The sequence below is a fragment of the Lagopus muta genome, chromosome 1, assembly GCF_023343835.1.
Source record: "Lagopus muta isolate bLagMut1 chromosome 1, bLagMut1 primary, whole genome shotgun sequence".
In the NCBI taxonomy this organism is placed as follows: Eukaryota; Metazoa; Chordata; class Aves; order Galliformes; family Phasianidae; genus Lagopus; species Lagopus muta.
In genome coordinates, this window is record NC_064433.1 from 164,765,315 (window position 1) to 164,792,684 (window position 27,370).

The window sequence follows — 27,370 nt, forward strand, 5'->3', positions numbered from 1 at the left end:
AGGTAGATACTTTTACCAGTTGGGACACTGGAACAACTTTTAGAAACTTAAATGGAGAATTAGTCCTGTAAGTCCTTAAATAATCATTGCATTTCTTCATGGGAAGGTAGTTTCTGATTTAGACAGACCATAAAATCTAAACATAGGAATCTTGCTGTCAGCTTGTATTGAATTTTAGAACAGCTGATTGTAATGGTTTAGTCGTTCTGTTTGAGTAAATTTGTCTCAGCATGGAAAATGCAAGTATATCTTGTAACTTCCAACATCACACCATTCTCTGTTGGAAGGCTGATTTATCAAACAAAGTGCAGATTATCTTCAGGCAACAACAATTTTCAAAACAAACAAACAAAAACCTTCTACTGTCTGCTACAAACTAGTAACTTTTATTTCTACTGTACTGCATAACAGATAATTAATTTTGTCAGTGTACTTTGTAACTAGAACAATCTAGTGTTTTCATCTGAAATCTTTACCAAAGACTTATTCCGACAGATTGATAGCAAACACACGCAGCTATTACTTCCTAACTCTTGACTGACATGGTGCCATTTTTGCAGCCCAGAGTCTCTTGTTTCATTATAGCCCCTTTAAAAAGATATTTACTTTCCAGATTTATTTTTGTTAGGATGTATGTGTGGGGAGGTGTTACTTCTAAGATACTGAAAGCCGTCCAACAGGATAAGAATTGCAGATTCCAGGTATCTTGTTAATATCAATTTGAGGATAAATGTAATTTCTTATATCTCCATTGTAGGCCATGGCTGTCAAAGACATTTCACTCTTCATACAGATCTGTCTGTTTTGTTCAGAAAGATAAAAGAGGGAAAATTGAGATACTTTGTCATTAAAAAGAGCTGGAACAGTTAATGTCTGAAATTATAGCTAAAGTTTGTAGATATCATTTCAAATAAGAGACTGAAATGCTGGATAAGGGGACACAGTTTGTGATCCAGCTTCTTCTCTGAAGACAGCCATAAGAAAGCAGACAAGTTTAATGGAAGAGGTTACACAAGGTGACTTGCCATTACTGTTCCTGAATGTGAAAGTAGCAGATGAATAAAAAGTTCTTCTTTCTCTTCAGAAACAGAAACATAGCAACATAATCACACTGAATTTTAACTTCTCAGTGACCGCAGTGACTTCCACTCAGCAATTCTCAATCAGATCTAGGGCTATGGTACTCCAAGTGTGGAAAGGCTGCAGGTTCACTACTTCAACAAGACCACCTATAAATATTAGTCTAATCAGACAACAAGGATTTGATTTAAGCAGAGGCATGTCCTTTAAAATATATGTGCATGCATATATCCTACTCTACAGACATCTAGCCCTAGACCTAATAATTGACAAAGGACGTACTTGGGAGTGAGATGTGAATTCAATTTTCAAAGCAGAAGTCCAATAGCAGGGAGAAGTACCATTTGCAATTGAGAACCATTCTTTAAGTATGCAGAAGTTTTTCTAAGGAAGTTTCCAGTGTCAGGTGCCTGAAAAAAGGCTAAACTGCAGAACATTAGGGAAACCTGCACTTTGAATCAACATCAGCTAACTAGTAGTATGAGAGGGTAGAGTAATTCCCTGAGGCAGAGATAACCAAGGGCAACAACAGAGAATCCCAAAGGAGAAAGAAAACACAGCAACATCACAGGTTCAGAAGAAAACTTCAGGTGATGCATTATGAAATTTCCATGTTGCAAGGGCTATGGAAAACCAGTGTGTGTGGCATGCCTGAATACTGAAAAAAATATTGCTTGGGAAACTTTCAATTTTGCATAAAATGTACTTGTAAATACAGTGGATGCTTCTTGTCTGCATGGCCCATCTAACACACTGTGGATCCTTCTTTTTCATCAGGACTATCAAGGTCGTGAGTCTGACTTTCAGAAAACATTAAAATGTTGCTGTTTGCAAAAACAAGAATATGGAAATAAAGTTCCATTAGACTAGAGAGAAAAGAAGAGTAAGAAACTAGAGATAACTAGAGATTGTAATACTTCTCCCCATTCGTGTAACAGAAGTTAACAAGGTAAAATAGGGAAAGTGAAAAAATGATGCGTACAAGATTGAATGCAGTGTAAAAGTTTCCAGTATTAAAGTTTTATTTCTTTAATGTTGTACTTTTCTAAACACATTTTCAAAATAGCCCATCTATAATACACACACTTGCTTCTCCTTGACTCTCTACTGTTTAACATACATTAAAAAGTCCCACAAAACCCCCAAAACACAAAAAGCAACATCAACAAAAAAGCAGCAGCACTTTGCTCCCACAAGAGAGCACTATTATTTTTTTTTGCTGTTCAAGTCACTGGAAATTTGAGGCTGGGCACAGTAAAAAGTAAACACAGATATTTCTGCAGCTTCTGCAACATCTTCTTTTTGTGAGATCCTAAAGGCTAGCATAATTACATTCTGCAAAAGGCAAAACAATTTAAGAAGGAAAGAAAAAAAAAAGACACATTCACTTATTAAAAATTAATTAGGAATTTCATAACCAGTTGCCTCAAATATGTGTGAATAATGACAGCTAGAAACCAGTCTCTGCAGATTACTCACGAAGTGGGTGTGAAGATGCAATCAGGCTAGGAAAAAAATCACACGGATAAAAGAGGGCTTTCTTGGAGCTTTTATAAGGTCATTTGGCCAAAGCCAGATAAAAGAGAATATTTCTCTAGTATTCTGTAACAAAAGGAAGAAAACAGAATTAAAAATTATCTTTTGCAGCAAAACCAAAAAAATCAAAGTCATACTAGCCTAGGATTAAGTCCACTGGAAAATAAAGTCTCCATTTTTTTTTTTTTCTGACAGGTTTTAGCTTTTAATTCTGCAAAGCACTCATGAAAGGATTTCTACCTTTTTGTAAATTAAATTCACAAAACATCCCAATTATCTGCAGACGTATTAATAACTCTTTGAGCAACATATTAACGTAGCAAGCTGAAATGTGTTTTCAAAATGTTAAAATAAAGATTTAATAAGTACATCCGTCCATAATTCTTATACACTTCATATGTAAATATATAATTGGTGCTGTAGATATTGTGTAAAACAACAAAGAACTCAATATGTCTGACTCCTTCAGCTGTCCACAGTTTCCAAAACCAAACAGTATTGTGGGCTGCCTGAGACGGTCATTTTTTCCCCTGTGGGGAACTGAATTTATCTATTGATTGTAATTTCCATGGTGAATTTAAGTTACTTTTTAATAACAATTTTACTCCTCATAAAACTGAAAAGATGACTCATGTGAAGCCAATTGCATTATTCAGATACTATTTTTAGGATACAATCCTGCTATGAAAACACTAACTAAAATAGTGTTGGAGTGGAAAATGAGGAAGAAATTGTACAGGAAATTAAGAACAGTCCTTTCACAGAAGAATCACAGAATCACAGAATGGCCAGGGTTGGAAGGGACCTCAAGGATCATGAATCTCCAACCCCCCTGCCACATGCAGGGCCACCAACCTCCACGTTTAAGAAGGGCTAAAAGCAAGTGGTTTTGAAAAGTATTTCATTTTTTAATTCCTCTTTCAAAGTTCTAGCTGTCAAACAAAGTTCAAAGGCAATTCGAGTGCCATATGCCAATACCTTGCCTTAGAAGTCCTCAAGACTACAAGTAAAGGCTTTGCACAAGTCTTTAAATCAGAACTGGGAATAAGGGTATGGAACCCCTTTCAGAAAAGTACATACATGCACTGAGGTTTGTGTAAAGGTCATTTCTTTGATGCAATACTGGTGTTTCACTGACAGCCTTTATTGATACTAACAATCTCCATTTTCATGCATGGGAAACAGCAGGAAGAAGTAGCTCAAAACAAAGCCTTTCCCTTTCACTGTCTTTCACTTACAATCATAATTATGTTGCAGAATCACCTTCTGCATTTCCAACCATATTCCTCAGCTGCCGAGTTCTATCCACTCACAGTCCACAACACAGAGAATGTGACTTTATTGAGGTTTTGGCACTAAATATCACCATATCCTGAGCAAACACTTTCAATGGCATCAGTGCTTCCTTTGACTTGAAATACACGTTCTGCAGTTCTTTATGAAAAGAACAAGTTTCAGATTTGGTACGCACCATTGCATAGCTCCATGCACACAGTTGGAAAGCCATTATTTTAAGATGCCCTCTCATAATACTTGAGAATTAAACTACAAAAGCCGTCACAATGAAACAGCAAATATGAATCTAAATTAATACCAGCATTAGTACTGACAACTAACAAATCTTGTATTCTTACCTTCTGGCAACATTAATCCTTTATTCCAAGTAGTTTGACCCCTAGATGAATAAAAATGCATTAGTACAGTATAGTAGAATGAGACACTTATGTTAGGAACTAAGGTTACGTGGGTCTTTCATGATTACTTTGTATCCTTTGCTGTCTTTTAAAACTCTATTTAAAATATAGTGTAAGTTCTTATGTAAGAAGATCCCAGTTCCAGTAATAAATATTTATTTGATTTGAACTACATATGAATAGTGGGATGTACTGACTTGGAAGATAAGCTTGTTTTGCTTAAACAAGTCAATCTAAAAGTGTTCTAAGTACCTTAGATGCCTTGATCCTTTCTCAGTCTCACACAATTTGAAAGAGCGAGAAGTTTCTTTTGCTCCTCCCTAGACTCCCAATAATCTCTTTCAGGATGAAATTTTCAAAAGAAAGAATGATTGAGCTCAAAGTCGAGCCAGACAGAACACATCTGATTATGCTGATTGACTGCTTTGTCAGAGGCAGGTCATTAACTCATCTACCTGGACTTACTCATCTTAGGTCCCTCAGCTAATGCTTCTACTGAACAGTTTTTTATTTTCCTTCATCATTCTGCTTGGAAAGATTAGCATATTACTCTCAACAACTATCACAACAAAAAATAGTTTTAGGAGAAAAATCAAATAATCTTTCTAAAGCATACTGCATATAGACTAATCAGGCTAAAGCTAAATTAGCAAACTTTTCTTTGCAAAAAGATATTTAATCATTGTGGATGGCAAGCCTGCTGGCAATAGGTAGTAATTACATTTATCTCCATACGTTGAGTTTGTTTTGCCCATTCTAGTAATTGGCAAATATTCTCCTTATCTCAACCCTTGTGTCTTTTTTCACCATATTTTCTCCCCCTGTTCTTTTGCAGAGGGGGAGCGAGAGAGTAGTTTGGCAAATCTGAGTTGTCCACTGGTGTGAAACCCCCACAACAACATGCTCTCAGATTGGTAGCAAATACCATAAATCTTGACACTCTAGAGTGATGCTCCCATGGAGCATGTTGGAAGAAACAAAACAAGTGCTATTGCACAAGCCTTGTTCATTTAAAACAGTTGTATATTCAAGCTGTGTTATTTCTGTCCAGCATCCACTGAGTTTCTGTTCTCTGTAAGGGAAAGGAAGAGAATGTCCCGTTGCCCTGCACCTATGTATTCAGGCCACAGTTGTTTCCCCTTCTAAATATCTATATTAATGTATCAACTAAAGGAGTAGAGTCAGCACGTGAGAGAGCATTTCTCACTCATATGCCTGACATGGGGTTTATAAGAGACATGGAACAGGAATGTGCAATATGTCACGTTGTCTTCTAGATTCTGAGTTTACTAGAGCTTAGAGAGTTCCAGCATGACATCCAGTACTTCATTAAAGAAGAGCAGGCACATAAATTTCATCTACTCACCATGTGAACTATCTCCATTAACAGAGTAGACAAAAGAGTCCTTCACATTGCTCACTTTCTACTCAAAAAACAAACAAGGGCTCTGTTACAGACCTGCCATGCATTAGCACTTGGCCTCTGCAAATGCCGCAGTGCTCGAGCAAGGAAAAATCTCAAGGGAGTAAATATAAAAACATGTCACTGTTTTAGTTATTCTTTTGTAAAAATAGAAGTGTTTTCATATTTAAGTAAAACTGTTCATTTATGCCACCACAGTGAACACATACTGCCTCAGTTATATGCCCCAGCTGAGTAAGGACTCAATCTTATTGATTAAACTTTGATGTTGAAATGACAAACATTATCTTTTCCTCTCCTATCCTAAAAGGTTTATACTTATGTTAGAGTCAATGGCTGCACAAAAGACATCAATATTCTCCTGATAGCATACAGGAAGACTCAAGACTTTCCCAAAGGTGCAGTAGCTCAACACAAAGAAGTGGAAACATTAATTTGGCTTCTCATTAAAAAAGCAAAACACACAACCACCCAGAGAGCACCTTGATATTTATAACCAAAAGGTGAGAAAAGAACTACTTTCATGAAAATACTTCGTGAAATAACAACATCAAAATATTCCTAATAAAACAAAATCTGTCTGGAAGGCAGAGGAATAACGAAAATTAGTTTGTTAACAACTAGCAAGCAATGGGGCACAGCAACTGCTCTCTTCTCTCCTGGACAAGCATACAACAATAAATTTACCCTCTCCTCTCTTTCCACGCCAGTCCTGATATTCACTGTTCAAACACTGCTACAACCAGCCACTGTTTTTCACAAAATGCAAATAAACTGAATTATCTGTGAGACTTTTACACTCTTTTCAAATTCAGTCAAGATTGGCCAGCAGGTTGGAGACCTAACTACATGTATACAGAGTGATCACAAAAAAGCCATTTCCATAGGAAACTAGGCTAATAGAAGTAATAATGAAAAATATAGCAGTTACATCAACATTTGTACAACATTCAGTTTCTGTAAGCTTTTGTGACTGTGAAGAGCTCAGTCAGGAAAAAAGAAGCAGGAAAGAACAAATATTTCCTCTTAGGTGCCACTACAAAGAAGGAGCAGGCTCAAAACTTACCTGCAGGTCTTAACTTTGGGAACCTTTTTCTTTTCTTTTCATCTTAGTTTATAATCTGAACTGCTTCAGTTAGCTCTTTTGTAATGCAAAACACCATGTTTCAGACAACGATTTGTAAGGCACCTTTGGAGTTCAGCTCTTTTTGCTTAAAATCCCAAGGGAAGGGAGAAGAGCCTGGATATAATCAAAGACACTGAGGTTGCAGCCTCCAGCCTGTCTAAAAGAGATTCTTGCTCTTGTTACCAATACTTATTTTAATTCTTCTCCTTTATGGCATCTTCTTAAGTACTTTATTCTTTCCGTACTTTGTTCAGTCTTCTGAACATTTCATAGTGAGGTATATATGAAAAACACATAATCTAAGTGCTACCCAACATAAGGCAGGCTCCTTGAGAACTATTCAGTAAACATGCAGAGTAGGAAATCTATTACTTCTTCATATAGGGATTTGTTGTAATTATGTTGATGCATACATATTAAAACACATTAAAAAGAAAAAAAAAAAAGATTGGTTGTAGACTTTTCGGAGCTGTTTGCTATTAAAACTATGCCTGGGCTGAGTGCACTAGTGCAGTGGTACTGCCACGCATCTTGGGGAATAGCACATGTGGTAAAGCACTAAAGGTACAACCTCATTCCTTCTACACCCAGAGAAGCTTTCAGTAGGGACAGTGGATGGATGGAGATGCTGGAGTTCAGAGATTGGAGCTGTTGGCTGTTACAGACTTTATTTTACCAGGTAACAGTTTACAAATTGTGATAAAGGATACAAAGTAAAGTAAAAAGAACAATTTCCACCCTTGGCTAAGCAGGCACCATCCAGCAGACTTTACCTTTCGCCCCTTTCTAGGCATTACTTGCTTCTGTCCTACATGAAGTCTAACACTGCTATTTTCAAAAAAATCACTCAGGCCTGCTATATAGAGTACTCTCTTATTCACACTCTTTTACTATGCCTGGATATCTATGGTTCAGTTTTCCAGCAAGAGCCAAGACCCTAGACAACTTGTTCTTGCAGCAGCTACCATCAGACACAATGGGAGACTGAGCTGACAGATCCTGTCCACTCTCAGCAAGACCAAGAGAATTGCTCTGCACAGTTCTGGCTTCAGTCTGAGGTTTCTGAGCCCTCCACCAAGCTTGCCCATAGCTTTTAGTGAATAAGAGGCTCCTTTTCCTGTTTCAGTATCTGGAAACCTCTAGGAGGAAAACTATCTGCTTCTCTGTCATGCTTTGACTTTGTAGATGCTTGAAACCAAGGTTTTGTAGCATTCATCTTCCAAGAAACAAATCCACACCAAACAGTCCATCTCAAGCTAGGCAGTTTCCTCTGTAAAGCCATATTCACTAAATTTATTTAGACTTGTATCATTTTGCTACTCAGTCTTTGCAATTTTTAATTTCTACACTTTTGTCCTCTCACCAATGGAATTTCACCCCAATAGAAATTTCCATAATGGAAATAACTGCATCAACTTTGACCGTTACATCACAACGCTGACTAAGATGAAGGCTCAAACTTCCAGAGTCAGAATAAAGAAAACAATCTTTCTCTTGCAACACAGTAATGCCAGGTCCCATATCATTTTGAAGATCGTTGCCAATCTTGGCTGGACTGTACCACTACACCCACTGCATAGTCTGGATTTGTGCCTTCTGATTTCCATCTGTTTGAGCTGATGAGAGATGACCTGCAGGGGAAACATTTTCCTAGCAACAACATCATCAAAGCAACTATGAAACAGTGGGTCATCTCCAGTGGTGCTGAGTTTTACAAGCACAGTATGCAGGCTCTTGTTCGTTGCTGGTGAAAATGCACAGCTATGGTGGTGACTGTGTTGAAAAAACAGTGTTTTGTAGCTGAGAATTTGCTCTATCAAGTAGTGCTATTGTACTCTTTGTATCTGTTGTAGATTCCATGGAAATAAATAGGAGGTATTACTTTCAGAGCGACCTACTTAAACTGGGTATGGTCAGGTCTTCCTTCCTTGCCATAAGTTTATTCAGGAAGGAATGAACAGCTATACTTCTCATGGCATTTTCCACCTCCATTTTCAATATCATATTAAAATGTTTACAGCCTTTCCAAACATGTTAATATGAATTTATAGATCTCATTTAAAGATGTTACAAAAAAACCCATACAATTTCACTACTCTTGTTCTGAACTTCAGGAAGTATGTTGGATTTGGATCCTTGTACTACCTTCCATGAAAAGCAACCAAACTCTGCTGCAAGAACAGCTGTTACTTCCTCTTCCCATTTGAACAGATTATATTTAAGACAGGATTTCTTTTTGAAAGCTGCTGTAGCTGGCAGCCAACCTGGACTGTCATGCAGGCTAACTGTGCACAGACACATAACAGTATATGGAATAAAGTCAATTTTTAAACAATCATATTGCTTTAGTGCTCTGTACTCAAAAAACTTACCCAGGCACCATCACTGCAGTAGTCCAGACTCCCAGAATATCCAGGTTGGCTGATGTTATTAGATTGTGTTTTCTTCTGAAGTCGGTCCAGAAAAGCATTATTTACTCTTGAAGTAGAAAGAAAAATGAACAGTGATTGAAGGTAGCTGAGGAGCTCACAAACTTTTGAAATGTAGCATTCTCTAAGGTGCTTTCCCTATTCTCAGTTAAATATACATCATTCTATACTTTTCAAGCCTGTACTGAACAACCACAGCCTGTCATGAGATAGGATGCCTTCCATTTTCAGTTCACCAGGTGCATTCTTATCCTGTGATCAATCCATCATGATTAAAAAGCATACATCTATTGCTATGAAAAATGGAGTAAAAAGTCATCCTGCATACCACTCACTTGATCACCCTAGGTAGTCTTTCAGCCTTCATTTAAACAAGTTTCTGTAAGTAGTGATTCCCTAATGAAACAACCACTTAAGCTTGTTACTAATATAGCCAAGCTGTCAGAAAGCACCTCTAGCATTTTCTTGTACTGCCTTCGGGGCTCACATTCAGGACATCAGGAAGAGGCTACCAAGTATGATAAAGCTGGAAGACTACCATCTGATTGTGCTCTTTCAAGGCAGGTCACAGGAAGCTGCAATTAGGAAATTATAAAATATTTTAAAAGACTTTGCATTCCTTGTGAAGATGTTGAAGGGACTGGGAGAACAGGTAGAGTTCCCAGCAGTATTCTTAGTTGGAGACTGCGATCCAGACAGAAGGAGAAGAGCAGACCAGTTGAATGAATAGCTGCACATAATATTTTACACATATTTTTCTCCAGCTGTCTTTAAATTGTCTTGAATCTGCTAATAGTTCCTACCCTGTGCTGTACCTTGTGCTGATAAATAAAGTGAAAGAGGCACTGTGGGGCACACATTACTGTGAGCAGCTGTAATGGTGGATATTAGTGGTTTATCTGAAGACAAAGTTAAACCAGAGGCTATAACAGGGATCTTCAATGCAATAGTCTTCTTAAGCATGAATGCTTGCAATTTTGAGTCTCATTCCAGATAGAAAGTAAAGTAATGTATATTCTGAAATTTTGCATCATACCTCCTCTGTTCATCTTGATGTGCTCTTATCCTGGCTTCTTCCTTCTGCTTTTGTTTTGATTCCATTAATTGAGCCTGGGGATGACAAAAGAGAAAAACAAACAAACAAACAAACAAACCCCAAAACTTATTTTTAGTTAACATGGCAATGTTGAAAATCCAACTAATTCCACATGAAGTTAATGTCAACTAGAGCCACATGTCATTTCTGCAACTTTATCCAGTAGCATTTTATTTGCTTATGTGGCAGCACTGAGCTCAGAACAGACCTCATTTTTCTGTACAGCACTGCATAGGATTAGATATGTGAATTCAGATAGCTCCAGTCCAACATTTGAGTAGACCAGCCTGCATGCAAGCTCTGTCCCTCTAGCAAAGTCCCCCTTCTTCCAGATAAACAGTTCCTCTGCATAGCCAGTACCCATCAGCTCCACCTGTCCACGCAGAGCAAGGCAGAGGCATGCAGTACCCTGCCCAAACAATAGCATGCCCATAGCTCATCTGCCCTCCAAAGTATTGTGAAGAAACTTCCTAGTCCCTTCAGTCTCCTAGTCTGGAGAATAAAGGAGGCTCAGAGGAGACCTCATTGCACTCTACAACTTCCTGAAAGGAGGTTGTGATGAGGAGGGGTTTGGCATCTTCTCCCAGGTAACAAACAGGGCCTGAGGAAATGGTCACAAGTTGTACCATAGAAGGTTTAGATTAGATGTGAGGAAGGACTTTTTTTCTCAGAGAGTGGTCAGGCACTGGAATGGCTGCCCACGGAGGTGGTGGAGTCACCGTCCCTGGCAGTGTTCAAGAGGCATCTGGATGAGGAGCTGTGAGATTTGGTTTAGTGCTTGTGGTAGCAGAGGTGATGGGAGGATGGTTGGACTAGATGATCTTGCAGGTCGTTTCCAACCTTGTGATTCTATGGTTCTGTGATTCTATGATAGTGAGGAAAGGACAAACAGTACCTACTGGTGTGGTGAAAGCATGTGCAAGCCCTAGTGTTGAAGCCTACAGTCCCTACATTATATAGTTTTAAGGTACATAAACAGTCTCAAAGGGACTTCTCTGAAGAGCAGAGTTTGCTTATACAATTCTAGCTAGACCTGCTAAGGAAACATTGCATGTTTCCTTGTTTGTCTGCCTCTTGATCCCTGTAATGTGCTCAAGGACTGAAGATGAAGATTTTTTCTGCAGGGAATTTGGCTTGTAGGGCAAAGTGGGGACGGATGGGAACAGAGTCATACTTCATATTTTCCATAAAAACTGAGTACCAGTAGGAATAGGAAGTAAAACAAAATGAAGTGGTTAGATAAAAGCTTCAGTAACAGAATGGAACTACAAATGTTAAAAAAAAAAAAAAAAATCAATTTAAATGGAACATTAAATAAAAACTATGCAATAAATGTATGAAGAAAATCAATAACTGTGAATGTGTTGTGTATCAATATTTGTCTAGCCCTAAAAGAAGAAACAGGATTAAGAAATAAAAAAGCCAACCTTTATTTTCACTGTTTTAAATAACTATTCAACCTGAAAATTAAAACCCAGTATCTGACTTTCCAATACGCTGAGTCCTCTCTTGGAGTAATGTTCTGAAATACACTGCGTGTATATGATGCTGTGTTCAAAGTGTACTGAATATTTTTAAATCAAGCAATACATACTAAAACCTGTTCTGAAGAGAGAAAAAAAAAAGCAACTGACAATACCTATACATTTTATAGTTGTGCTATACTAGGAGCTTGCACACAGGACAGAATTCACAATTACTTTAATAAATATTAGTTTGAAGTAGAAATAAGCCAACATAAATTGGAGGGACAATTACTGGAGCCTTTAAAATACATATTATTTACAGTGGGTTTATACACAGTGCATCACTCTGTGCAGGATGTAGCAGCAATACTGAATGCAAGGAGCACATGGTGCTGTGTACCAAGACAGAGCAGCCCTAGAAGCAGTCCACATTTTCTTGCTGTCCTACAGAAATCAGTATGACATCTAAAGCTCTACACAATACCCTCGAACCAAGCTAAATAAAGAACCTGATCTCATGGGAAGTGTCCCTGCCCATGGTTGGGAGTATATTAGTGAACAGAATCATAGAATGGTTTGTGTTGGAAGAGACCCCCAAAAATCATAGAATCCAAGAACCTTGGTGAGGTTCCTTCCAAACTAGACCATTCTATGATTCTATTTGCTAATATATTTTTAAATGATCTGTAGTTAATGCTGCCTTCTGCACATTTGCACAGTTAGACCTAGGTAAAGAACTTACTGCAGTGTAATAACTATGCTTTGTGTAGATTATCTTTACATAGATCTAGTACCCAAAACTATGCCAGAGGGATGGCAGTGGTTGACATGCCTTACAGGCAATGCATGTTGCCTATGCAGAAGATGGAGTTGTAATTACAGTACAATTGGACAAATAAAAACCCTCCATTTATGTGGTTAGCAAAGGAACATAGAAGAGTACAGACTCGATAGCAAATCTGAGTTCTTCCACATACTTGTTTGAGACAGCAGCGCACACAGACTGTTTCTCTATAAAGAATATATTCAGAATCTGAGATCGTGAATGTATCAGTAAGGTTACTTCCACCTGAAAGACTGGTTGCCTTAGACTATGAAATTTTGGTCACCACAATCCAAAAAAAATGCTTTGCGCAACTGTTCAAATGGAGAGGCAAGCAGGAGCTAGCCATCCAGATGCAAATAGCCATGAACCCAGAAGATACTTCTGTCTGTCCAAATTTTACAACTTGGCTCATCTCTCTCACAACATTTGAAAACAGTGACTACATCATTTTCCCTAAAGAGAAGCCCTGTGCATAGGCTACAAGTAATCAATGCATTTACTTGATCGCACAGCATGCAAAAATGACACAATATGTAAACTGTTCATGTATAATTACCTTCCTCTGTTGTTCTTGCTTCATTTCCTCCAATCTTCTGTTTTCATCCTCTCGAAGAGCTCGCTTATATATACGGCTTCTAGCCTGTTGTTCAATAGAAAACATAGACATACTGGTGTGGGTAGAGGGAGGATCAACATGCCAAACCTCATTCTCAATTCTACTTACAAGTAATTAAGAAATCAGAACTGTTCGAAGGATTACAGTTATTAAAAAAACTGATGAGTTTGAAGACTAGTGTTTAACCAAGGAGTGGCTTAAAACTTTTCAGGCATTCCATTTAGCTGAATGTTCACCTGCACGTTACAACTAAGCAGCCACAGCACATTTTATTGCTTGTTCCAGTGGCATACATAAAGATATTCTGAGTAACTGAAAAATGCAATCAGGATATAAGACAGTGAGATGGGATGTTGTGGGAAGACAGAAAAGCACTGGAAGCATTACTAATATAACAAAACAGAAGGGAGACCTGGTAGCAGAGGGAAACACTAGTAGAGGTTCAGGCTGGAGTAGGAAAAATTCCTTCTCAGAAAGAGTGGTAATGTTTTAGAACAGGGAGGTGGTAGAGTCACCTCTCCTGGAGATTTTCAAGTAGATGCTGCACTGAGGATCAAAGTTTAGTGGACATGGTAGTGATGGATTGATGGCTGGAGTAGATGATCTTGGAGGTCCTTTCCAACCTTAAGAATTCTGTGATTCTATGATTGTTTCCATATAAATATTGGAAAGGAATGTGTGGTGGTAGGGCAAGAGAAGCTCAGAGATGAGGACTGCTTTCTTAGTTGGGAGTCAGGCAAGAGAAAATCTGAAACTAGACATCACAATGAAAGTATTCACCTGTTTCCATTCCAGTAACTAGCTCTGGTCTTTTACAAGTTACAGTTGTCTTCAAAGGGCCAGCATACCATTAGGATTTTATAGGATCCTTAGGAACTTATACTGTAAAGTCCTCAAGCAGGTACAGAGCATAGCACACTAAATAATGAGCCAATATAATTTAAAACAAGAAATGTGCAGGTTTGACTTTAGTGAAGAATTTGTTGCAGGTCTGTTCTTGAAACTTGATATATGTGTGCAGAATGACACCATTAAAACGACAGGCACATAATTTGCTAAAAAGACTGAATAGAGAAAGCAATTATTAATAGCTCAATTTTGAGCCGGGAGGAGTTGTTACATGTGTCCAGGGAGACTCATTCTGGGTCCAATATTATTCATTACTCTCTCTAACGGCTTGGAGAATTGTGTGGAGTGTATGTTAATCAAGCTGAAAGACAATAAGACTCTATACCGGACTGGTAACACTTTGAAGACAGGATTAAAATTAATTATGAGCTTAATTAATTAAGTGGGCCAAAAAAGTCACCAATGACAGAGTCACCCCAAAAAAGTCAAATTTGTTCACATGCATCAAGTAATGTTTGACACTGCTATTTGAACTAGATGTACTGAATTAGTATCATTAACAAATAAGTCCTGCAAGGGAAAAAGAATTCAATCAACATAACATTGTCTCAGATTTGTTTTAGTGCATTAAATTTAAATAATAAAAAAACCTATATGAATATGCATAAACCCCCTGCTCCTTAACATTCTTATCATGCACTTCCCAGTCTTATCACACTTCCCTGTTTCAAATATATTGTTCCAGAATGGTTTAGTTACTCTAGACAAAGGAAAAATAAAAGATAACATCAAAATTAAGAGTACAAGACTCCCTGGAGGTTTAGCCTTTTGATACTATGCCAAGTTCATTTAGATAACAATTTATTGGTTATGTGCTTCAGATTCTTTACAAAGAGCACAGAGGTTCTGCGTATGCCTATATATAGTCTGCATCTCATCCAAGTTGGCTAAAAAGACTTCTTACTAAATGCATTATATGCAAATGATAAATTGATTCACTGAGCTATAGAAAGACTGCTGCAAAAAAAAGACATAGAATCACAGAATGGCTTGAATTGGAAGGGATCTTAAAGACGATCTATTTCCAACCCCTTGCAACCCTTTGCCATGGGTAAGGTTGCCAGCCATAAAATCAGGCACTAGATCAGGCTGCTAGGGCCCAATCCAACCTGGCCCTGAATGCCTTCAGGGATGAGGCATCCACAGCATCCCTGGACAAACTGTTCCAGTACCTCACCACCCTCTCAGTGAAAAATTTCCCCAATATCTAATCTAAATCTCCCCTCTTTGATTTTAAAACCATTCTCCCTTGTCACAGAATGATAGAATCATGACATCACTAAGGTTGGAAAAGACCAGGCGTATCTTCCACAGGATCACACGTGCATAATATAAGCTGGTATTAATAAAGAACAGTATAGAAATACTATGTATCCTATCTGCTTGGATACTGGCTAAGCAAAAGTTGAACTTAAATAATTTGGCATAATTTATTAAGAAACTCCTCCAAAACTGCAGTGAGAAAGAGACACGGATGTAAGTGAAATAAATGGCAAAGGTTAAAGGTAGGACTACCTGAGAGAATTCAGTGTTACCTTAGGTATCCACCCACCTACACACAGACATCTCACCAAAATGTTGAAATCCAAGTCAATACTGGGGCTATGAGCTCGCTTATGTTCATAGTTCCCTGCTCACAGCATACAGAAGTCTGTTGAGCCTGGTCTTCTCTACCAAAGACTGAGCTCCTCACCATTCAGAGCATAGCATGCTTCAGAGGCAACTAGATACTGTTTCAGTACATCTTTTCTTCCTTCCCATAGTCCTCTGTATTGCTTGTCTACTCAGGACTACAAAACATAGCCTGAAAGGCACTGTGTTACAATTAAATCTAGCGGACACAGCACTGCTGGAAAGAAGTTGTCTTCTTAAAGTTATAACACCGCTCACATGTTAAGATTTCTTCATGCTTATCAGAGACAAAAAATGACCCGAGGAATCAAAGGGGAAAGCAACCTTCTTTCAGTAACGCCTTCCCTTTTCAAGCAATTGAAAATCAGAAAGAGATACTAGGGGCAAGACAGGACTGTCATATATTCTGTTCAGAGCAATTTCTCTGTAAGGAGGGTCTTGCACATTTCCAAGGCTTCTGAGGAAATATACAGGAAAATTTTTAATTTTCTTACTCAGCTGCTGGTGTTCAAGGTTGTATCTGTCACCCAGATTAGATGTTTCCAGTTTTCTGCTGACTCAGGACTGTTGTTCATAACAATAATTTCTGCCTACATTGTCATCCCCAAGTTACAAAGGGGAGATTTCTGTCTTCAGAGTTAATATTCCTCAGTGTAAGTTTTCGTATCGGTAGGAATGCTTGGTTAGACATGGAGAGAATAATCAGAAGTGCAAAAGGCTTTTTGAGGCAATTAGAATAATGAAACTTTTGCAATACTTTATCTATTCCCTAATTACATTGATACTTAAGAGGCTCATTCAAACTGGGACAAAGTCCCCAAGCAGTCTACAAAATCACTTTTAGGATGCAGTGAGAAATAAGCTTCTCTTCTGACTAGATTTTCAATGCAGCAAAGCATCTGCTGACAGGTACTAGTTGGGATTCCATAAAAGCTTGCCTCCAACTGATGGGTACACAGCACATTTAAGATTCTGATCTGAACACAGAATATAAATCTGGCTCATATTTATCAGGAGGGGAACTGCAAGTAATAAAGGCAGTATCCTACTATGTCAGATACCCTGCCAGTGTATCACAGACAACACAGGCAGTTCACCCAGAAAGACTGCTTGCTATTCGCTGAGTTATGTATAGGCAATTAAACTCAATTAGAATATTCTAATATCACACTATTGACAGCACCTGGAAAGTTGACAGAAAAATATTGCACATTTCGTGGTTTTGCTTACCCATGCTGTTGATTCTGGACCACAATTAGCAGTCTGACAGGAATCATTCTTTGGCAAACCCGAGTCCAATCTGTTCAATAATTCATTGGTTTTGCTACAAAGAAATCCAATCCAAATAGAATTGTTAGTGCTTCCATAAGAATAAATACAGCATTTTTATACCACCCTCAGAATCTAGCCTAGACATTTCATCATGTGACTACTGAAAAATATCACAAAAGGCTACAGGGACAGACAGAATAAAAGGGGACAGAGAAACAGAACCTATATAGTGGATAAAACATCGGCTGCAGAGATTTTTAAGCAAATAGTTACTGTCATTTGCATATTTGGGGTCCATAGAGGTTATGCTTTCTTTCAGCATGGCAAAGCTCCTAAAATACAGACTCACAAACCATTGGACTTCATCAGAACGCAACTGCTTCACTGAATAGTTGCTAACCTTTCTACCAAATCCCTAAATCTCAGATAAGTAATTTAAAATATTATTTTAGGCCATTTTCCTTCATTGTTAATAAAATACACCCTTACAACAGATTAATTAATCCAGTAGACAGACTTTGAGCAATTTTGTAGCATTGTAAAATAAACACAAATGTATCTTTAGTTAAAAAATACTGCACAACATTATAATTTCTTATTCTGGCAAGGGCAATTTTTTTTTACTATTGCATCCTTTATAAACCATATTTTCAAGATAGCACCTGCTATCTCACAGATTCAACCAACAGAGTCAAACAAAGTCACAAGAAACAACATAAATGCTAAAAGCAGGAGTTGTGGCGACATGATCTGAAATCAGTTTCTTAACCTGTAGACCCAGGCGTATCTACTGAAGTTTCTGTTCAATCAAAAGAACAGAGTGAGAGGAAAGAGCCAATTTTATTTCTTTATACATCTTTGGAAAGCATTAAGGTAGTTCAAGGGGGATTCAACACAAGGATTTACTTTACTAACAGGGCAGCCAACTAACTCTGTGGGGATGAAGATGCCAATAGTAAAGACATCTATTTAACCTTGGAGAAAAAGCCTTGTCTGTCAAACAGTGACAATGACTAACTGCAGAAACAGACTGCTGGTCAGAGGGTATATTGAAGAGAAGTGCAGAAAAAGCAAAAGAGCCCACAAGTTCTTCTGTGCTACTCTATAGATATAAAAACGTGTTACCTGTGTAAGTACAGAGTGCTTGCTCAAGCTGTGGCAAGCCATGCTTTCAGAATTTCACCATTCACAGTTCACTCCCTCTCCTTCACTACCTGGCAAGTTATGATAGATCTCAACCAAGACAGAATACAGAAAGAACCAAGTGAAACCCAAAATTCCCTGATCTACAAAGCACCTCTACATCAGAGTTAAATGAATTAACAGTCTCCTCTTACTCAAGATTTAACAAGACACTTTTTTTTTTTTTTTTCCAAGTAAGGTAAGTGGTAGAGTGATGAGGTTACAAGGAATATGGGGAAATTGAAGCTTTAAATTGCAGACTTTATACCTCTCTACCTATAATAAAATATCAATTTATTTCTATGCTAGAAAGACTAGCAACTCCTAGAGAAAACCTGGACAATGAGAAGGTTGTAGCTCTGAAAAGAAGTACTTGGCCACTTGGGGGTATAGTTGGATGTCCTAATTCCTTGTGGATGGCAAAAAAAATGACCTGGGGGTATGTGGAAGTTCTCAGTAATTGCATAAAAAGGAAATGGAGAGCAAAAGACATTGCCCTTTCCAGATCAGTACGCGTACACATGTAGAGAGAACTCAGTTTCAGTATTGGAAAAGATGATTACTAAAGTGGAAGCAAATTGAGTATTGCAGCAAGAATGTGTTCTGCCTTTGTGTACTGCATCACATGAAGTTACACAGCTTTAAAATTTTCCTATCAAAAGAAATGGATTCAGGTTCCCAAATATGACTGGAGACTAACTTAATAAAGACAGTCATATAGGGTAATTCACAGTGTATCATCTCTATGGAAACCCAGCAGAGCATCTTGAGTTGCTAGACTGTCAAAGCGTTGTCTGAAATGTATTTTTCATAATATCAATCCTAAAGCCATAATAATGCAAAGTCTAGTGTAAGCCATGCTGCAGAGAAAGGGGGAAGTCAGAGATATGACAGTTCAATTAATGTTCCAGAGAGGAAAGCATTATCTCCAGAAGGAAATCAGTACATCAAAATGTCTAGAGGTGTTTCACATTTGAATAGGTGGAGCAACATCTCACTCTCGCTCGCTAAAACTTTAGAGGCTAATCAAAAATACTAGTAAAATGTGGTCTTCTAAAATGGTCAATGTTAAGGAAAGAAAAGTTTAATTTAACAAAAATTAATCTGCATACAACAGCCTAATGGTATCCTTCAAAAAATAATTAGGCAGAAGGAAATACAAAATTTAGACAAAGTAAGAAGATGATATCCTCCTTACAGGCTGCTAATCTGAGCTCCTAATGCCCCTAAGCATAAGGTTGGAGGGAAGAGCACTAATTGGAAGCACTAGTTAAGCTGAGGTGTTCTTATTTTGTGTTCCTCTGTGGTCCTGTTTCTTGTTACACAGTTGGGAACAAGACTTTTACTACGCTCATTAAAATAGGTTACGCTCATACTGGTTTAATAGCATCAGGCAATACTCTTAGCAATGGGAACTCAGCCGTCTGTATTGTGGTAACAGTTCCTGGCATAGTTTTGACCCGTTCAAAATAGCACTTTCCCAGAGAAATCCTGGCTGCTGTCCAGGAACGAATATTAACCATAAATATCTCCCATTAGACTCTTTGGATGCAATTGTCCCATTCTGGGAGGTAAAAAAGTTTGCTAGCAATGGCAGCAGGCATTCTTAGCCCTGTTGGCCTCAAAAGTGACAGTGATTGACAGCGTTAAATATATTAGTAGAGATGCAGCTGTGGTGGAGTGAAACACTGTCAAGATTGGGGGTTGAAAAACTCTTAAGAGCTGTCATGGAAAAATAATGACTCTCTTGCCAGGATCTTTGATTAGCATGTTAGGAGGGGACAGTGCATGACCATGGAAGTCAGTTCATATTGTAGATGCTTTCCGTGGGCCCTTGGCTATAATGCTTTACTTTTCACGACTATTCTTCAAGCAGAGTCTTTAATTGCACATTTGTTAAAAGCTGTTACTCAAAAACTTGTATTCGAAGTGCAACAAATAAATATAAAATGCAGAAACATGAATCTGCTAGGTGTTCCACTGAGAATGGTGTAATTTAGGGACTTGAAGGAGTATACTCTGTACTCAAAAACTACATCTAATCAGGGAATCTACTTGGATTTAATATTTTTGGTGACTAAATGCACATGCTGTCCACATTCCCACTGGGATGAGACAAGAGGAGACATGGTTCTAAAAGTCTTAGTAAGCCTAGGTTCCTCTGGCCTAGGAAAGAGTTCCCGTGCTCTGACAAGATCCCCAGTCTTGACGGGAGGGAAGCAAAAAGTTCTGCAATTGACTCCAGCAAGGCAACTGTGGAAAATCTGAAGACCTACAATGATCTCATTGTGGACAAAAGGATGGATCTCCTGTGCAGAATAAGGACTTTAACTTCTTGTGTCACTTGGGCCGTAACTACTCATAGAATTACACAGTGCCATGGGTTAGATGGGACCTTAAAGACCATACAGTTCCAAACCCAATGTCATGGGCAGGGACACCTCCTAGTAGATCAGATCACTCAAGCCCTATCCAATCTGGCCTTGAACACTTCCAGTGATGGGGCATCCACAGCTTCTCTGGGCAGTGTGTTCTAATGCCTCATCACCTCCGTAGTGAAGAATTTATATCTAACATCTAATCTAAATCATCCCCTGTTCTGTCACTACACTCACTGATAAAAAATACCTCTCCAGTTTTCTTATAGGTCCCATTTAGGTACTGGAAGGCCGCTACAAGATCTCCACAGAGCTTCCTCTTCTGCAAGCTGAACAACCTCAACTCTCTCAGGCTCTCTTCATAGGAAAGGTGTGTTCCAGTCCTCTGATTATCTTTGTGTCCCTCCTCTGGACCTGCTCCAACAGGTCTACGTCTTTCTTATGTTGAGGCCCTACATCTCAATGCAGTATGCCAAGTGGGATCTCACTGCTGTCTATTTGGATCTTAATTCACGTCATACATACAAGGCAAAGAGAATCACAGAATTTTAGAATGGTCTGGCTTGGAAGGGGCCATAAAGATCATCAAGTTTCATTCCCCCTGTTGTAGGCAGGTTTGCTACCCACTTGATCTGGCTGCCCAGGGCCCCGTCCAACCTGGCTTGAACTCCTCCAGGAAAGAAGCAGTTCTGAAAAGCATTCACCTTTGGGGACATGAATGAGAATATGGATGCAGGCCCCAGCGTCTTCATCCACATAAGAATTACACACCATTTCTTGCTAAGCTTGTCACTGACGAGAGTTACTTTCATTTATAATGAAGAAAAAAAATATTTTTTCTTTCTGCAAATAAAGTTATCGGCTTTAAGCTTGTTTTACAGACTAGCATTAAAAATGTATCAATTAAACAGGGCTTCTTGTAATTTCATTACTGCCTCCCAATGAAACCAGAGGCAGTTAATTGTTTTGCTACAATTGATGGATATTGAAATGCCAGGATATAGTAAAATATACCAACTTTAATGCCAGTGCTTTAAAAAACAGTTCAATATTGTTCTATGTATCATAAATCAACTTATACCTCTTGACAATTCTTAAAAGATAATGGACACTTATTACTATTGAAAACAAGATAGCTCCTGAGCTCTTTATTTACTTAAGCTACAGGATCTCCAGCATTACACAAGGACATAGAGCTGTTGGAGCAGGTCAGGAGGAAAGACACAAAGATGATCAGAAGGCTGGAGCACCTCACCTATGAGGGCAGGCTTAGAGAGCTGGGGCTCTTCAGCCTGGAGAAGAGACGGCTCTGGGGAACCTTACAGTGGACTTCCAGTACCTGAAGCAGACCTACAGGAAAGCTGGGGAGATATCTTTTCTAAGGGCATGTAGCAACAGGACAAGGGGAAATAGCTTTAAGCTGGAAGAGGGTAGATTTAGATTAGATATAAGGAAGAAATTCTTTACTGTGAGGGTGGTGAGACACTGGAACAGGTTGCCCAGAGAGGCTGTGGATGCCCCCTCCCTGGAAGCATTCAAGGCCAGGCTGGATGGGGCTTTGAGCAGCCTGGTCTAGAGGGAGGTGTCCTTGACTATAGCAAGGTGTTGGAACTTGATGATCTTAAAGGTTCTTCCCAGCCCAAACCATTCTATGATTCTATGACAGAAGTGAAAGTAAATGTCAGCTACGTGCAAAGTTGTCAGCATGAGTTGATGAACATGTTTTAGTGCAAGTGTGTGTGGGGGGATTCTATTCTGCTGGAAGTTAGGTACATGATGAATGTCTACAGTGTGAAATGACTAACCCGTTAAATTCCTGCATGATATAGATGGCTCTTCCCCATTGTCATTTAGTGGGAAGAAGGGCCATCCTCTGATTATGTTGTTCACTTGCTTTCCAGCCCAGCTTCTTCCAAAAGCTACATATCAAGTTTCAAGAAGTATTCACTGAATTCACTGGGAGTAATGTACAAGTTTGCGAAGCAGGACTTGCACAAACCTAATAACAGTGATCAAAAGTGAGATACCATTGGCTGTTAGCCAAAGTCCTTGGGCATGAGTTCCTCTTTTAGGGGATAAGGACAAAAAATGTGGCACAGTTTAGATATAAGACTTCAAGAAAGTATAAAAATAGTTTTCAAAAAATAGGAACTTTCTCAGCAGAATTATTTTCATCACTTCCCACTCACACCCAAAACTAATTTTTCCTGTCAAGCTACTTGCTTTTTTTTTGTTTTCCTGACTGAATGAAATAATACTGCTAAGCTATTCTTTCCTCCCACCAACTCATCCAATGTTCTTGGAAGTTATTTTAGACATCAAGTTCCATTTATTATCTGAGGCAATAAGCATAAATCCAGTTTTAAGGAAAATGCAGTTTTGTATAAGTCTATTGCATAGATCTTCCATTCTGTGTGCTCCATCTGTATGTGCAATCTGCTTCTATATTTTCAGCCAGCTTGCATGGGCAGATTAATGTATACAATTAGAAAGCAACCTCACAGGCATTCAATAAACTGCCTTCATTATTACACTCAGGAGAGTCCCTTTAGATGTCTATAAAAGCCTAGTTTTCTGCCTGTTAGCTAAATAATTGACAATGCTTAAAATAATCAGGAGCAAATGAACAAAACGGAGACCATTGTGGTGGAAAAGAGCAAACAAAAGATTCTCAAGGCTGCAAACCTTTTTGTGTGAGCCCTCTTTCACTCTCTTTAGCAACCTATATTAAAAGTCTGGTCAGGTTTACATTTGCACTTCTGTGGGGAAAATTTGTTACCAGCCTGCTGTTTGAACCACACATCATAGAGGACTGAAAACTGGCAAGGACATGAGTATTTATCCTGTAAAAATAGAGAAATAAATAAAAATTCTGCTTTGATTCAGGTTTTATTTTCTTGGATTTTATGACTTTGGAGAAAACTGCTTTGGCAGGCAAGTGTATATCAGCTTGGTTTGGTGAAACTCCTGCACTATGTTTGGAATATGCACTCGGAGGTACTGTGGCAAACTGTGTTTCCAGCTCCAAATTCTGAGTATATCAAGTGCACACATGTACCAGAGTGCAACAGTGCCAGAAATTTCCACAGGGATACAACCTTCATAAAAACAGGGAGATAAGCATGTAACAAAGAGAAGGATGAAGCGATACAAAGGCCATCATGTGCCATTAAAAAGAAACCGTGTGCACTAGACTGCTTTTCTCTTTACATAAATCAGTATTAGATTTGCTGTGGTGTACACCCAACACCACAGCTTCTGGGAAATCAAATCCAAATTAAGCAAAAGCACCTTATGAGAGTTGTGCTAAAACCTTGTGGTGAGATATCCTGCAGCTCAGGCTCAGATTAACGTAGCTTGGAAAGAGCACTCACACAAGCCAAAGAGAAAAGCAAGCCATGAGGTGGCTTTCCTTCAAAAGCAATTTGTTTAAAAAGCAATTTTTGTTCCCTGAGTAAAAGGGACATCCTGAATAGTCCTGGGCCATCTAACCATCTAACCTCTTCTTCATTCCCATTTGGAATGTACACTGAGTTCTTTCCTCGCAAGGATTAGGTGATTGCTAAGTACGGGCTACAAAAGCATTTATTATCTCTTAATACAATCTGACAGAAATACAGTTTCTACTGTAGGTCATCAATGTAAAATGCTTCAAATAAACTATTTCTGAGAATAAAGGAATCCATTTCATATATAAGCTTGCAGCAGAAACACGTGCATGTGTTTCTTAATTTCTAGATTTAATACTTAGAGAGGCAGAACTACAGCAATGCTATGACCAAAAAGTCCCTCAAGTTCTTCTCTTCTTTAAGCACCAACCATAGCAGTCTTGCTGTGCAGCAGCTCCTCAGACCAAAGTCTACTCCTGCATGTAGCTCAGACTTTTTATACAAAGCTACTTTAGTACAAACTTTGTGAGTTTTATCCAGTTTAGTTGCCTGATAGAGCCTGCATTCACCTGAGACAGAGGAGCTGCTGATCTCAACAGGGTGAGACTTGCAGTTTTTCCATAATACTCTGCATGTGTGCCCAGACCTCATTCTCACAAGACACCAACACTTCATCAAGCAACTGTGATAACACATACAGCTGACTTTCAAGGGCCAGTTTTACATAAGGAAGCTAAGAAAGGTTTCAGGAGATAGGAAATACTTGCATTTTGTAGGCAGGGGACAAGGCTGTGGGCAATTTTTCTTTTTGGCATTTGCTCATTTCACATTACTCTTTGAGAGGGCATTTCACTAAGAAATTCGTGTTTTTAATAGTGACAGGAATTTCATCTGAAAAAGGAACTTCTGGCCAGTATCATACTTTCTTGGTAGAGTATGTTAATGACACAAGAACCTTAACTGCTTTTCCAAATCAAATAGAAGTAGCACTGCATACCAGAGGGGGACTCATGTGGCTGTACCCTGTGTCTGAAGACACAACTGAATGTGCTGATCAATTCAAAAGGTTTCCCAGCTAATGAGACCACTGGTAGGCATTGATCTCCTCAGGAAACAGTGATGTTGCTGCTACAGTGCTTACAGAGGACAGACTAATAAGGCAGCTTGCCTTTTGAAATGGCTCCACAGGCCATGACTTTGCAGAGGTCACTGCTTTATATGCAGCCCATGACCCTCCTTGCCCCTTTCTGAGCAAGCAGGGAAGGAGATCAAACTGTTCCTAGAAGAGACAGCAAGGAAAGGGGCACAACCTCATATTTGTTTGTTTTGCTGCTAGACATAATGATATAATTCTCAAATGACATAATTCTCAAATGATGGAAGTAATGAATCTCTCTATTTTGCAAAGTATGCAAAAGCACACAACTGCTTTAACATTTCTCTGCAGACATGTCTCTAATAACTAGCAGTTTATAAATGGAGTTACTTTACAAGATCCAAGATGTCACACAGCATTTTCCTGTTACTACAGGATACTGTATTCCAAAACAGAAATGTATTTTAGCAATATGACCTCAACAATATCTGATAGTTAATCCATTGCCCAAGACCCTCCTTTCTCTGCCCCCAAGAGGATTTAATTGGACCACTGAAGGCAGTAATAGTATTCTCTACAATATGAAAGGTTTTTGGTTAACCAAAATTGCATTAACTGTAGGTAGGCTTTCAGCTCACCTCTTTCCATATCTACATCCAAATCCATATTGACTCTCCTTATATAAGTTTAATAACTTAGGCAAGGCAGCACACACTCCTTTTTTAACATCAAAAGTATCAGTTAGTTTAGTTTCCTGGGACAGCTCCAGCTGAAGGCTCATGAGATTCTCTTACATCAGTGGACAGAAAGTTGCCAGCCAGTGCCTTGTCAGTGTAAGCCCCTACACCACCTGGAGACTGACTAATGGCCAACATGAAGATGTATCATTTGAGATTGCTTTTGACAAGACCAAGCTTACTTGCAACAGAAAAAGCATCCCAGCAGAATTCTTTTCACCATAAGGAACAAAAAGTTACAGACGGGGAAGATCAGAGAAGGGAAGGGATATATCTCCATTTGCAATTGAATAAGACGTAAGGCAAAAAAAAGGCTAAATGGGAAGATAAGAACCCTCACAATCCCCATAGAAAAGAGTCTCAAAATTGAGGATTCTGTACTGATGAATTTGTGGTTGCGTTAGGCTTAAAAAGCATGAAGGTGTTATAAAGGAACAGAGATACAAAGCTGTGCATGGTCTTCAGAAGTCATAGAATCATAGAATGACCGAGGCTGGGAAAACCATACTAGATCATCCAGTCCAACCATCCACCCATCACCAACAGTTCTCACTAAGCCATGTCCCTCAACACAACATCCAAACGTTCCTTGAACACCCCCAGGCTCGGTGACTCCACCACCTCCCTGGGCAGCCCATTCCAGTGCCTGACCACTCTTCCAGAGAAGTGGTATTTCCTATCGTCCAGCCTAAATCTCCCCTAGCACAGCTTCAGGTCATTCCCTCTAGTTCTATCACTAGTTACACTAGAGAAGAGGCCGACCCCCACCTCAATACAGCCTCCCTTCAGGCAGTTACAGAGAGCAGTAAGGTCTTTCCTGAGCCTCCTCTTCTCCAGACTGAACAATCCCAGTTCCTTCAACCACTCCTCATAAGACTTGTGCTCCAGACCCCTCACGGCTTCCTTGCTCTCTCTGGATGCACTCCAGGGCCTCAATGTCTTTCTTGCAGTGAGAGGCACAAAACTGAACGCAGTACTCGAGGTGCAGCCTCACCAGAGCTGAGTACAGATCCTGATAAATGAAGGTGTGCTGAGGGGAAATCCATACTGTAAGAAGGGACAAACTACAAAATACCAGTAGACAAACACTGGCAATATATTTTAGGAAAGTGCCCTACCTGAAGATAAACAGGAAGAAATAAAATAAAGATGTCAATAAAGTGGTCAGTGAGAAAGCTCCAAAACATCTGTAGATTAGAGGCTCGGCAAATGATGAAGGAACTGGAGCTTCTAGCATGGGACAAAAGTTGTTCTTCCAAAGGTCACAGAGGAGGAAAGAGCAATCAATCATGCTAGAAACAAAGGTGAGTAATTTTAGGAGTAGAAGATAAAAAAGGTAAAGGTGACTGAACAGCATGGTGTGTTAATTATGTGATAGAGTTGGTTTGGATCAGTTAAAAATAAATAGATAGAGCAGAATGAACTAACAAGGCAGGAACCTTACTGCCAATAGAATTAATTATAAAGAGTTAAGCCGTATCTA

At 38.9% G+C, this 27,370-nt stretch overlaps 1 protein-coding gene across 1 annotated transcript in view; it reads right to left on the reverse strand.

The window, feature by feature from the left end:
* Positions 1-1,487: 1,487 nt before the first annotated feature.
* The window catches only part of EPSTI1 (epithelial stromal interaction 1), a 48,637-nt gene continuing 22,754 nt past the window's right edge, over positions 1,488-27,370 (reverse strand). The window contains 6 exon segments of the mRNA XM_048926702.1: positions 1,488-2,682; positions 4,251-4,291; positions 9,232-9,337; positions 10,325-10,398; positions 13,233-13,316; positions 17,064-17,157. Coding sequence (XP_048782659.1) covers positions 4,271-4,291; positions 9,232-9,337; positions 10,325-10,398; positions 13,233-13,316; positions 17,064-17,157 — 379 coding nt within the window. The 3' untranslated portion in view covers positions 1,488-2,682; positions 4,251-4,270.